The sequence below is a fragment of the Engraulis encrasicolus genome, chromosome 16 (genome assembly GCF_034702125.1).
Source record: "Engraulis encrasicolus isolate BLACKSEA-1 chromosome 16, IST_EnEncr_1.0, whole genome shotgun sequence".
Lineage (NCBI taxonomy): Eukaryota > Metazoa > Chordata > Actinopteri > Clupeiformes > Engraulidae > Engraulis > Engraulis encrasicolus.
Genome location: NC_085872.1, coordinates 28,300,783 through 28,314,480, shown reverse-complemented (window position 1 = coordinate 28,314,480; position 13,698 = coordinate 28,300,783). Strand labels below are relative to the sequence as shown.

The 13,698-nt window shown below is 46.2% G+C and overlaps 1 protein-coding gene across 2 annotated transcripts in view; it reads left to right on the top strand.

Annotated features, from left to right (window-relative positions):
• The window catches only part of asap1a (ArfGAP with SH3 domain, ankyrin repeat and PH domain 1a), a 45,706-nt gene that overhangs the window by 14,840 nt on the left and 17,168 nt on the right, over positions 1 to 13,698 (top strand). For both annotated transcript variants that reach the window (XM_063219252.1, XM_063219251.1), the window contains exons 3-10: positions 510 to 582; positions 5,908 to 6,053; positions 8,386 to 8,460; positions 11,073 to 11,122; positions 11,262 to 11,391; positions 11,860 to 11,945; positions 12,411 to 12,486; positions 12,612 to 12,698. In XM_063219252.1, the coding sequence (XP_063075322.1) occupies positions 510 to 582; positions 5,908 to 6,053; positions 8,386 to 8,460; positions 11,073 to 11,122; positions 11,262 to 11,391; positions 11,860 to 11,945; positions 12,411 to 12,486; positions 12,612 to 12,698 (723 nt within the window). The remainder of the gene's footprint in view (positions 1 to 509; positions 583 to 5,907; positions 6,054 to 8,385; positions 8,461 to 11,072; positions 11,123 to 11,261; positions 11,392 to 11,859; positions 11,946 to 12,410; positions 12,487 to 12,611; positions 12,699 to 13,698) is intronic.

Here is a 13,698-nt window from a genome sequence, read left to right as displayed (position 1 = left end):
GAGAAAGGTCACAATATACACTTTTATATCACGATAACGATATATATCGTCATATTGCCCAGCCCTACTTTTAAATGTCAATTGTGTTGGTAGAGATATTATGCACTATTCCTATTTAAGAACCTCAAGAGTCTGTGTGTAAGTACACTTAATGCACAAAAAGAGTATTTTTGCTTTTTATTTGTGTTGTTAATTAGATTGAACAGCTCTGTTATAAAGAAGTCATGATTCTAAAGGATAAAGAAGACAAATATTCATTTTTATTATTTTTTTTAAATGAAAAAAAAAAATCTTGTTTCACAACTTCACAGCCCATCTGTGTCTAGAAGGCATGGCCAACGCTCGTCTAGTTCTAGTCTGCAGTTGCTATGGTTACAGTGAGCAGGTACCATTGGTTTTCCCTCCACCACTGTGTTGAGTCTCAATGGCAAAGGAGATTTACTGGAATGAAGGAACACTTGACGACTTCTGCACTGAATGGTCTCTCTCTTTTCTCTTGTTTGTTTCAGGCCCTGGACCAGGATCGCACAGCCTTGCAGAAGGTAAAGAAGTCCGTCAAAGCCATCTACAATTCGGGTCAAGGTAAGAGCACTTCCTTTTTTGTTTTGCTATGAAGTATCACCTTCGCAGTCCTCTTCAAACAGAAAGCCACCAGTACCTCGACCATATGTGGGCAGCTGGGGTGTAATGGTTAGGGAGTTGAACTGTAGATCACAGGGTTATAGGTTCATATCCCACCCTTACCTCTCCGTATACCTCCATACATGGCTGAAGTGCCCTTGAGTAAGGCACCTAACCCCACATTGCTCCAGGAACTGTAACCAGTAGCCTGTGATATCTGTAAGTCGCTTTGGATAAAAAAGCGTCATCTAAGTGTATTGTAATGTAATGTAAATCTGTAGTGTTGCTCTACACACTACAGTTTGATGGAGATGCTGTTCCCATTGCGTGGTACTAGAGATGGCTCCACAGCACTGGAGCAGCCCTTCCTCGTGTTCCCCCTGCCTGCTCCTCCGCCTTTTCTTGTCTGTGCTCATGGCCCCAGGCATAAGGGCTAATTTAACATGAAAGAGCAGGGGCATGTGCAACTCTGAAGGTCAGTGACCTTTCGCAGTGCGTATGCCAAAGCATGGCAACGAAACGGGGGGTGGTATGCTGAATCTATTCCAAACAGCTCGGAGCATCATTACAAGAAATGATCTCTTCTTGAAATGCGTTTTTTTTTAATTAATTCTTTGTCTTTCCTATTCTTTTCTCTCATGATAAATAGATAATAGGCCAAATGTTGAATGGCACATTCTGCAGTGCCAAAAGTGTGAAAAATTGGCACTAGTGCGCGATATAGCATTTGCGCTCCTTTTTAGACTCCGAAGATATTCACATCAAGTCTTTGCCCATATGCTGCGTTGCCTTGTTGTCCAGTCCAGCTCTTCACTGACTGAGTGCTAGCTGTGTAGTGTGTATGTAGTGTAGGGGCTGTTAGTGTCTCCTCAGAGGAGTGGGTGGGGTCCTCTGGACCGTTGGAGTCGCCTCAAGGGCTCGTTATCTGGAGTGCGGAACACCCACAGCTGGCCAATCAGCAGCACACCACAAGAGCATGTGGAACTCATCCCTCTGGTCACTCAACAGGGGTGTAAATCAGAGCCTCCATGACGATATCGATTCGATAAGTTAATTTTATCAGTTTTATACAATTGAATATCATTTAATTACATTCCATGTTGTCAAGATACACACTATAAGTTCATGTAACTGTAAAAATAACAATAAAAAGAACCATTTTAAAGAATGGTTGTTTGCGACATGAAATACTAAAGAGCAAATAAAGAGAATAACTGAAAACGTATGTAATTGTGCTATATCGTGATATATATCGTTATCGTGATATAAAGTAATCCATATCGTGATATAGGGTTTTTTTCCATATCGCCCAGCCCTACTTGAGACTACCCCGTGATACAATACAATATGATTTGAATTTATTCGTTTTTTTTTTTTCCCCAATTACTTTTCCACTTCTATCATATTATGGAGCTAGGGCATTGGGCAGGGGCCAGCGACTTGATTATTTTCAATACTTAAGAATGCCCCACGATATGATTCTGATGACGGCCGTAGGATCGATGCATCGATACGTATCGATTATTATTTACACCCGTATCACTCACTCATTCACTCCCCTGAAGCCCAGCAAAGGCCCAAGCTGTTGGCCCAACAGCTTTTGGGGCTGGGCTTGAGGATATTAGTGTGACGAAATTGGTCCATTTTCATCCATGTTGGGTGTGTTCATAATATGCGCCGGTTTCACCATGGACTTAAACATCGATCATGTTAGAAATGGAAGTTTTATATCATTGCACAGTTGCGGAATTGCGCAGTTCTATACAACACATTTTTGCTTCTGCTAAAAAAAAAATTGTATGTCGTATCTTCTGAGTTGCAGAGCCACATAATTCAGCTCGTGTCTGTCTTGTAATGCTCAGTCAGTTTTATTGGTTTGACCTCAGCTTGACACCAGAAGTCCCTCGGGGGGCCCAGAAAAGGTGACCCGGCTGCTTTATTGATTCCCTAACGTTACGAGTCATCGCAGCGCAAGAGGACCACCGAGGCAAGCGGATGTCTTCAATACCCCCTTTCAATGATGTGTGTGTGTGGGCGATAGGATGGTGTAGTAGTAGACAGAACTCTACTCCATCTTCCATACAGCTAATTACAGTGACCTGTTAGCTGAGACTTGTGATATTAAACCTGTGTCAGTCCCCCTTCCTATTTGAAGGTCACTCCAGGGGAGTGAAACTGTATGACTTGAGGGCCGCTCTGCTCTGCCGCAGTGTGTGGCTCTGTCAGAGATGGGCTGCTGTCCTTTGCCGGCCCTTCCCCGTCTCTCTCTCCCCACTCGCTTCCTGTCACCACTTTCACTGTCCTATCATAAATAAAGTAAAAAAGGCCAAAAAATATGTTTTTAAAAAAAAAAAGAAACTGGATGACTTGAGGGCCGCTCTGCTGCAGTGTGTGGCTGTGGCTCTATCAGAGATGGGCTGCTGTGCTGTCCTTGCAGCACAGGTCACCCAATCCCTGTGACCTGACCCCAGCTCAGTAGACACACAGAAGAAGAAGGGCACTAATTGTCGAGAGCCTAAGAGGCTTGTGATGATAACCCCTCTGACATTTGGCACGGGCCTGCTGCGTGATGAATTCACGACTACATGTCCTACATGAACTCGATGACTGCATGAGTTTACACAGGATCAAAATCGAATGAATTTGGCCCAGCCGTGACTCTAAAGTAGAGATGAACCGGATCCTGATTTTTAGGATCCTGCCGGATACCGGATCCACTGCTTAAAATCTTGCCGGATCCGGAACCGGAAACCGGATCCTACAAGGGTTGAAACATATAGTCTACTCGCACACGTGGGCCCTTTTTATTATGTTGGCTCAAACTATTTTTTAGACTCATTGGCTTATTGCCACACTGCCTGCACTGACTGCTTCCAAAGGGATTTCACTCCATGCAGTGATTGTGAAAGACTGACTGAAAAGCCTAGTCTAGAGATGCACCAGACCCTGATTTTTAGGTAACATGCCGGATACCGGATCCACTGCTTAAGATCCTGCCGGACCCAGATCCTGTGAAAAACCCTATTATTCTGCCGGATCCGGTGCACCTCTACTCTAAAGGCTGGGTAATGGACTGCTACGCCGGCGACCCGGGTTCGATTCCAGCCCGGGGCATTTGCGGGTCTTTCGCCACTCACTTCCTGTCTCTCCTCTACTGTCCTATCTCAAAAATAAAAGCTTAAAATCTTTTAAAAAATAGAATGAATTTGTCGTTGTTTGGTGTAGCCTAAAAGGACCTGACACAGTGATAGGATAGGTTGGTATCGTGGACATGGTATGAGTACGTAGGTACATGAAGGTTAGTACAGTTCAACATGGCACAGTCAGGTCTTTATTTATTTAAAGGCGGAAGATATTTGCCTGGTAGTGGTGCTCACTGTTTTATGTAAAAATACTTTTTTTCGTTAATGGCTGTTCCAGCTGCAGGATCGGCTGGTATGGGAGTTGCCCTCTCCTCTTCTCCTCTCCTCTCCTTTCGCTTTCCCCTCGTCTCATCCCGTTTTCTCTCCAACCCTCTCTTGCCAGAAAACTCATGACCTAATAGTGTCATTTTGCCAAGGGATTCAGTCCTGGAAAAAAGTAGAGAGACAGAGAGAGAGAGGGGGGGGCAAAGAGAGGAAGATAATGATGGAGAAAGTGAAGGAATCAGTTCCAGATGAGAGTTCCTCTGTTGGGGGAAAACGTGTTAGAGAGTCTCTCGCGTGGCTCCTCTCCACTGCTGGGCGAGTCGGCTCCACAAAGCTGGAGTTGTGATGCCTCCAGAGCCGATTCTAGAGTCAGTGGGGGCCCCAAGCAAAACCCCAAAAGAATGAACATTAGAAACAAATCGGCGCTATTATAGTTTAAAGTTGAGCAGTTGGGGGCCCCAAGCGGCTGCCTGCCTAGCCTGGTGACAAGGTGCTCCTCTGGGTCCTCTCCTCCTGTCCTCTCCTCCTGTCCTCTCCTCCTGCCCGCCTGCCTGCTTTCCTGCTGGCCTGCCTGCCTGTTTTAGTCCCCTCTCCTGGTGGTTTCTTCTCCCTCCTGTCAGACTGAGGCCATTTTTAGCCTTGCCTTCTTCTCCAACCTGACACAGTTTTCACAGCTTCTGTCCACATTTGCTGGTGTCTGGATAGGTTTTGTAACTACCCTCTCCTACCCTCACTACCTTTCTTTGTCTGTCTCTGTCTCTGTCTGGCTATCTCCCTATCTTTCTCTCTCTCTTCTCTCTCTCTCTCTCTCTCTCTCTCTCTCTCTCTCTCTCTCTCTCTCTCTCTCTCTCTCTCTTCTCTCTCTCTCTCTTCTCTCTCTCACTCACACACGTTCTCTGTTCTCTTCATCCTTTTAGCCTTCTCCACACCTTCTCACTCGTATTCTTACTCTTGCTCTCTCTCTCTCTCTCTCTCTCTCTCTCTCTCTCTCTCTCTCTCTCTCTCTCTCTCTCTCTCTCTCTCTCTCTCTCTCTCTCTCTCTCCCTCTCTCTCCCTCTCCACTCAGCCTTTCTGTTAGACATCTGCCTCTGCCGTTGCTGAGGGGGCAAGTGTTAGAACATGAATGCTGCTCTTGGGTGGGGGAATCGGAGCCTCCTAGGCCCCACGGGTGCGAACATGAAGGGCTTTGCAGCTCTTGCTCGCCTTGCTCCATGATGCAATTCATGCCGGATTTCTGCACCAATTTGGGGATTACAAAGGAATCCCAGAATTCTCTCTGCCTTTTCCTCCAAGTCCCCTGGGTGGATTATGCCTGAGTTGGATTGGAGTGGGCTGGGCGTGTAGGGTGGGGGGGTAGACTCGGATGTGCCATTAATGTCCATGATCATTATGCACCAGACCAGTACATGATTGATGTTCAGTGACTTTTGCTCATGTAAAAAACGGCATCAAACTACATCTTTGCTTTGTTCACCTCTTTCTTTCTTTCTTTCTTTCTTTCTTTCTTTCTTTCTTTCTTTCTTTCTTTCTTTCTTTCATGTTGTCTTTCTTTCTTTTTGTCTTTCTTTCTTTCTTTCTTTCTTTCTTTCTTTCTTTCTTTCCTGCTTGCTTACTTGTTTGCTCTCTTTTCTATCTTGCTTTTCTGCTCCCGTTGGTTTGTTTAGCCTTCCTTTGTCTTTGCCCACTTATAGAACCACAAGCGGGGTAACAAACACTACAACACATAATTTTCCATATTTATAGCAGTATCTTGAATGTACGTGTAATTTCGCAGGAGGCAGGCAGGCATTCTGGGCATGTTGTGTAGGGCCGGGAGCCATTCATTCTCTCCACTAACTAAACCCCACTCTCCTCCACGTCTCCCCCTTTCCATTTGCAGACCATGTGCAGAATGAAGAGAACTACAGCCAGGCACTGGACAAGTTCGGCAGCAATTTCATCAGCCGGGACAACTCCGACCTGGGGACAGCTTTCATCAAGTTCTCCAGCCTCATCAAGGAGCTCGCCGCGCTGCTCAAGAACCTGGTGAGTGCTGCTGCCAATGTGATTGGATGTGATGTGACATTGCAGTTGGTGTTGTTTTGTCAGGGACGCTGCAAGCTCACCACAGAAGTGCTGTCATCAGCTTCGCCATCTTCAGTGTTGCCAGATTCGGTCGTTTCCTGCCCAATTGGGATGTCTAGGGTGGCCGTCTGCGGGTAAAAGTGGGTAAAAAAGGGCATTTGGGCGGGTTTTTCTGCAAATTTATGGCCATAGAAATCAACAGAATTTATTTCAAATTGGGCGGGATTTATTGCTTCCAGGCGGGTTTTTAGCATTTTCTGGGTCATTCATCATCTGGCAACCCTGCCCATCTTTGTGCAATTACTGTGTCGCTCAGCACTGGGTCTGGTGTATAGCGTCCACACTCCTAATCGCTGCTGTGCTAATGGAGACAAGCAAATCCACCAGTGGTGATAGATTGATGAGGAAGATGTTTTCCTTTTTTTGTTGTCAATTGTTTTTCAATGGAGTAATGTAATGGGAGTGCTGGCAATAGTACACTCCTCCTCTCCTCCACTCCACTTGAACCCAGAGGACAGTCCGTGCCAGTGGCGGAACAATTGCACACAGGGCCCCACGGCAAAACACTGATGGGCCCCCCCATACAGCCTGCCAAGGTCACAATAGGGCCCCCACACGAATACAGAAGGGCCCTGGGCCCAGGGGCAAATGCCCCGCTTGCCCTGCCTATAACTCCTCCCCTGGTCGGGGCTGTTGCTTTGAACCCATTGATGCTGGATGTTGCGTTGAGCTAGCCTCGCGAGCCATCCTACGTACTTCCGCCAAAGGATTGGCTCCACTACTGTAGTCTGGCCGTGCTTCTCTGTGGAGTGCCTGGAGCAGTAGAATTTTGATCGCAACGCCCCCCCCAGAAAACAGCCAATAATCGAATACGCCCCCCACGTGATGGCGAAAGGGGGAGGACGCTCGTGACAATGACGTACACATCTGCGCCAGAGCCATTGGTCTGCGCTATGTTGTTGTTGAGTAACTGCCAGCGATTGGGTGAAAGGTGTCCAATAATTTCAAACCATAACTGAGTGCAAACTTCCTGCTTCCTACAATCGCTTAAGAGCAAACAAATGCCAGACCATAAATACGAAATGAAATGGTAGTATTATGGGATGGTCAGGACCAGGCTAGCGGTGTGCAACATTGACCCTGGCGCCTGGAGCTGCATGGACGCAACATTCAGGACAACCATGGACGCAACAATCCTGGACGCAACATTCAGGTTCTGGACGCAACATTCAGGTTCATGAGATTCTAGATATTTTTATTGTTGCCACGTTAGATCTAAATGAACATATTGCAATGCAAGGTGAGTGTCTTAGCGTTTAAAATGCAACTTTTCTCATGTTTTTATGTGCTTCAGAGGCTGAGATATTTAGGCTTTTGTAAGAAGAAAGTACCATTTCCCAAAAAGGGCTGAGGCATTTAGCACCCATGTCTGCAGGTGCTTCAGGCATCAATGGGTTAGCCTGCATGGTGTTGCCGTGTTGTTGTTGTGCGAGACTGTTGTCTGTCAGATCCCATCTGGGCCCAAAGTGCTGCCTGCCTGGACGCCAGTCTTGTCTGACCTCTCTCCCTCTCGGAGCACTCCACTCGTACCTCCTGGCCTTGCTTTCATGCCCCGCACAGGAGAGTGTACAGTGTTGGGAAGTGGTGGGCTCCATTTAGACAGGAGGGAAAGTGCTGAGAGAGGCTGGCTGCAGCAGAGAGAGCCATTAATGTTGCTATCTCTCTGAATTGATCTAGCGAGCAGAATCAGACGATGGATTGGGAGCGCTCATGCATGCATACCAGCACACACACACACACACACACACACACACACACACACACACACACACACATGCACACACACACACACACACACACACACACACACACACACACACACACACACACACACACACACACACACACACACAGACAGACTCACTCAGGTACGCACACACTCACACACACACACACACACTCACACACACACACACACACACACACACACACACACACACACACACACACACACACACACACACACACACACACACACAGACTCACTCAGGCACGCACACACACACACACACACACACACACACACACACACACACACACACTCACACACAGACTCACTCAGGCACGCACACACTCACACACACACACACACACACACACACACACACACACACACTCACACACACACACACACACACACAAGCATGCACACACACACATGCATGAAAGCGCACACACACGCCTTACACAGCAGTAGTTTCCCTAACGTTGATTCTGTTGTTCTTCTCCACAGCTCCAGAGTCTGAGCCATAATGTGATCTTCACGTTGGACTCGCTGCTCAAAGGGGACCTGAAGGGAGTGAAGGGGGTAAGATTTGTTTAGAGGCCTGCACTAGGGCTGTAACGATACACTCAACCCACGATTCGGTTCGTAACACGATTTTCCACCTACGGTTCAATACACCCCACGATTTTTAAAAATGTATTTTTTTGATGATCGTTTATAGGTAGAAAAGGTTACAAGAAGTTAGTAATAAAAAATTAAAAAGTTGAAAAATTGAATTGAAGCTTGGAAGCACCATCAGATCATATCATGTGGATGTTTTCTGGACTGAAGGGTAACAGAACTTTGAAAGGGCGTATCACGATACTGCCTTCTTGCATCACGATACAGTATCGTTACTCTGCGTATCACGATTTCTCGATTCGATACAATATCCCCTAGCCCCAGCCTGCACTGTCCTGTCCTGTCCTGTGCTGTCCTGTCCTGCCCTGTCCTGGGATGCATTTCTCGAAGCCATAGTTGCTAACTACGTTAGCTACTTTGTTGTTTGCAATGCAATTTCCATTGGCAACCAGCTAACAACTATGCTTTTGAGAAACGCAGCCCTGTCTTGCTGCCCACGCTGCACCCACCACTACGATGCTGCTGCTGCTGCTGCTGCTGGTGCTGCACTGTGCGCACAGCAAGGCCTTGTGCCTGCTCGTAATTGGAGCGGGCCGGGCCCTCGTCTGGACACAAATCACATTTAACTCACCGGAGGCCTCACTCCAGCCAGTGAAAACACGCTCCCGCTGGACAGTAAACCAGCACTGTAAATCTCACAGGGGCTTCATGAGGTTGTCCATTACACTTAACTCCCACATCCCCCCCACCACCACCCACTCACGTACTACTACACCCCACCGCTACTCACTGCCCTCCGTCGTCTCTCTTGGCGGTAGGCCCCTAAGGCGGGTGTGAAGAGAGATGTAGTCTTGTCCATTACTCTGGCACCTGCTTTGTCAACAACACCTCGCAGAGCTTAATGTACTTCATGAATTCTCGTTTCTGGTGTGGAAGCTGGAAACTTGAAACCAGCCTCCCATCCCAACAAGACCAATTCCTTCAGCATTACATTGTCTTCATCATTCGCTGGAAGCATGACACAAACCTCCTGTCCCGCTCCCCCTCTAAAACAGATGAGGTGTCACAGTACACCACCATATATTTTCTCTCGCTCTCTCTCTCTCTCTCTCTCTCTCTCTCTCTCTCTCTCTCTCTCTCTCTCTCTCTCTCTCTCTCTCTCTCTCTCTCTCTGAGTGTATGTGGGTGGTTGACGTTTAAGGGCGTAACACAATTTAAAGGTATTCCAATTTCTGAAAAAATTGATGGAAAAATTTGGGGGAAAAATAGAAAAAAAGAAAGCACTTAGTGGTCCGTGGAATTTCACCTAATTTTGGGAAAAATGTGTCCTGCATCAACACATTGCATAGGACTGGTTAGGAGCCAGTCTTTAAGACCCTTGTAGTTGGTCTTGCAGCTGCCCGTTCACAAACATTGACATACATGTCACCCCACAGGACGCAATTTGTGTTACGAAACTGAACTTGTAGTTAATATTACTGTCTTGAGTTTTTTTCACATTCACATATCTTAATATAAAGTTAATATTTATGCAATCATGCCAAATGCTTCATACATCATTCCAAATGTTGTTGGTTAATTTATATGTATATTATATTCCAGTTTTCATTAATGCTACAATCACACCGCAGGATATTTGACATAAACCTTAACATAAATCTTAACAAAAATGTTTCTTCTCATCTAAGAGTAATACGAAACATAATGTACCACATCTTCTTTCATTGACATTTGTTTTTTAAAGGAAAAATGACAGTTTTGTAGGTTTTTAACCAATGTTACGAAAAAACAAGGCGTCACGTCAACCACCCACGTACAGTATATCTGCGGGTGTCAGGGAGAGCTTGGCCAGATGCCTTCCATGCCCTGCTACTCCTGTCTGCTTACCGGACAGGACCTCCTGACTGACTCAGCAGCCCCCCACTTCTCCCCCAACACCCCCTTTAGGACGGCCTTGTTATTGACACAGGAAATGAACAGTGTCTCAGGAGGAGAGATGCCTGTCCAAACGAGTCCGGCCTCGTAAGAGCGGCATCGATCATTTACCAGTGGACAAGCTCATCATCCTCCTACACGGCTGCAGTCGGCCTAATGGGCTGCCAGTTAAGGGCACAGGGGGAGGCTGAGGAAAGCGCGCGGCGTGCAGAGGCCACTGACGGCAGAGGCGGACATTCCATTAGGCAAACCTAGGCAATTGTCTAGGGCCCCGTCCAGATCTATCCTCTATACGGGCCCCTACTGTCACAATAGTCTCGGTGAACACACTAAAAAAAAATACTTATGTAAAGTAATTGAAGATAAATGTGAGAAAAAACACTAAAATAGCACCAAAACACAGAATTGTATGTCTATACAATGACTTTTGAGGGCCCCATGTTTATATTTCGCCTAGGGCCCCAAAATGGCAAGATCCGCCCCTGACTGACGGGGCCGCGATGTGGTGACAGCTTCAACGGGGAATGAATGGAACTGTTGTGGGGCGTGTGATGAGGAAAGTGGTCTGTAACTCGGGACTGATTTAAGTTTATGGTCCATTCACACGTGTCTTTATTGTCCCTCTCTTCCCTCTGTAGGACATAAAGAAGCCCTTTGACAAAGCCTGGAAGGACTACGAGACCAAGTTGTAAGTGGTGATTTACTTGCATCCACTCTCTTGGAGTTGACTGTGTAGCCTCTGTGTGGTGTGTCATTTGTTTTGCGTGCGCACTGCAGAGACGTTTGGACTGGCTGTTAACGTTTGTTTTCTTGTGTCTCCGTCTCAGCACGAAGATTGAGAAGGAGAAAAGGGAGCACGCCAAGCAGCATGGAATGATCCGCACGGAGATTACGGGTGCCGAGATCGCCGAGGAGATGGAGAAGGAGAGGCGCATTTTTCAGCTGCAGATGTGCGAGGTGTGTGCGTGTAGTATTGTGTGTGTGTGTGTGTGTGTGTGTGTGTGTGTGTGTGTGTGTGTGTGTGTGTGTGTGTGTGTGTGTGTGTGTGTGTGTGTGTGTGTGTGCGCGTGTGTCCGACCTTGTGTGCGGCCATGGTTGTTGTTGTCTTTCTTATCCATGCATGTTTTTATAGATTACAAAACATTAGCTTCCCAATATTTTTCTATGCAGGAATTAGTTTTTTCTGGGAAAAGCCTGGAAATCCCTTCGAGGCGCATGCAAAATAGGATATAATACACGGCGAGATATGCTTGTAAAGGCTATATGCCGATTAAGAGGCTTTTGGAGGGCAGCTCTTCATTGGCAGCCAAGACAAAAACATGCATCCATGTTGCCTAAGTCTTCATTTGATCTTGAATGCTTGTGCTTGAGGGGTTGCATTCCCTCATTTATGTGTGTCATATGTGTTTATTTTTTGTGTTTCAGTATCTAATCAAAGTGAACGAAATCAAGACTAAAAAGGGAGTTGACCTGCTTCAGAACCTCATAAAGTATTACCATGCTCAGTGCAAGTGAGTACAGCACCAACAACACCTTTTCCCTTCTCTCATCAACGCATGTTAGATTTCTGAATTCACTTGCAAAGCTTTTTGAAACATATTTTTGTTACAAGTTTGAGGTTCGAGCCCAGATGCAGCCCAGAGACGAGGTTGAAGTTTCAGTGATTTTAATTCAAACAAAGACTTTCACTACAGACAGAGAGTGTTTAGAACATCCAAAATAAAAAGATCACGAGGGATAAAAAAAGAAACTAGAACAAACTACTACGTCCTGTCTTAGAGTCCGACACAATACATAGGAGTCCGCATCCTGACAATTTTAACATGGGATAACCGTCCGTGCTTAAAATGAGACAAAACCTTTGCTTATCCAGTAAAATGTGGATGTGCATTATTTCTGTAGCGTTGTCGTGATACATTGTCGCCAAGTGAAACATTGCCCATTGATTTCCATGACTCTGCATCTGCACCCTTCAGCTTTTTTCAGGACGGTCTGAAAACTGCTGATAAGATGAAGCAGTACATTGACAAGCTCGCCGCTGACCTCTACAATGTGAGTCTTGTAACCGCCCGTTTTTATTACACCATCCATCGCTCATGTGTGACGTTGCTTCACAGCTGCATCTTCGGTGGTTTTAATATTCTCTATGAACATTTTTTTTTCTTTTATCACGTCAGATCAAGCAGACTCAAGATGAAGAGAAGAAGCAGCTGACGGCTCTGAGGGACATGCTCAAGTCCTCTCTGCAGCTGGAGCAGAAAGAGGTAAGTTACAACCAAAGCTGCACGAGCCCAACACCAAATAAGAACCGCTGTCCTTTCAACATCAGTGTCTTCATTGGCCCTGCTGTGGCCTGGCGGTAGGGCACTGGGTTACTACGCCGGCGACCCGGGTTCGATTCCGGCCTGGGTCATTTGCTGATCCTTCCCCGTCTCTCTCTCCCCACTCATGTCCTGCCTCTCCTCCACTCTCCTGTCGAAAAATGGGAGAATAAGAAGACCTAAAAAAATACATGTATAATAAAAGATCAGCTGAGACAGCGTTAGGGTTAAAATAAGCCAAACCCTAACCCACAACCTAACTTATAGGGGCAGTGCGGCAGTGCATTGCCATGGCTTGGTGGCTCAGCTTCATGAGTAGCTCGTATCGACATGACACCACCACTGGATGCTGGCCCACAGCACAGTAGAGATACTAGCTGCTACCACTTAACTGATGCCTGTTCTTGTGTGGCATTGGCTCTCCCTTTCAGCTAGTGATGAAGAACCGCAGAACAAACCAGATCACAGTCAGTCACTAACACTCTGGCTTGTCTTCAAGCCTCAGAAAATGCTCTCCGAAGCCAAGAGCTTTTTATGGCGTCATGCTGTTGAAGATGAATAACAGTTTGACTGAGAAATTGTTTGACTGGCGGTAGAACGCAACATGTTGCCATTTGATTGGTGTCAGTACACTGTGTTCTGTCCATGTATTTTTCTTGTCCAAAGATGGAGCAAAACATGGTGAGCAAGTGACACCATCATTTCCTCTACTGTCTTTATACTTTCCTAGTCAGAAAGCAGAGGGTTAAAAATTATATACTTGTACATGATTTGTACCGAATACATTATATTGACGATTTATTGACATTTATGTGTTTCTCGCAAAAATAGTCGCAGGAAGCATGCAATGGAAATGTATTGATGTTATTAGATGTTTGTCCCTGTGTTTTTATGTGTCTGCCTTAGTGCTAAGAGTTAGTGAGACCTTGAACATGATCCCTCT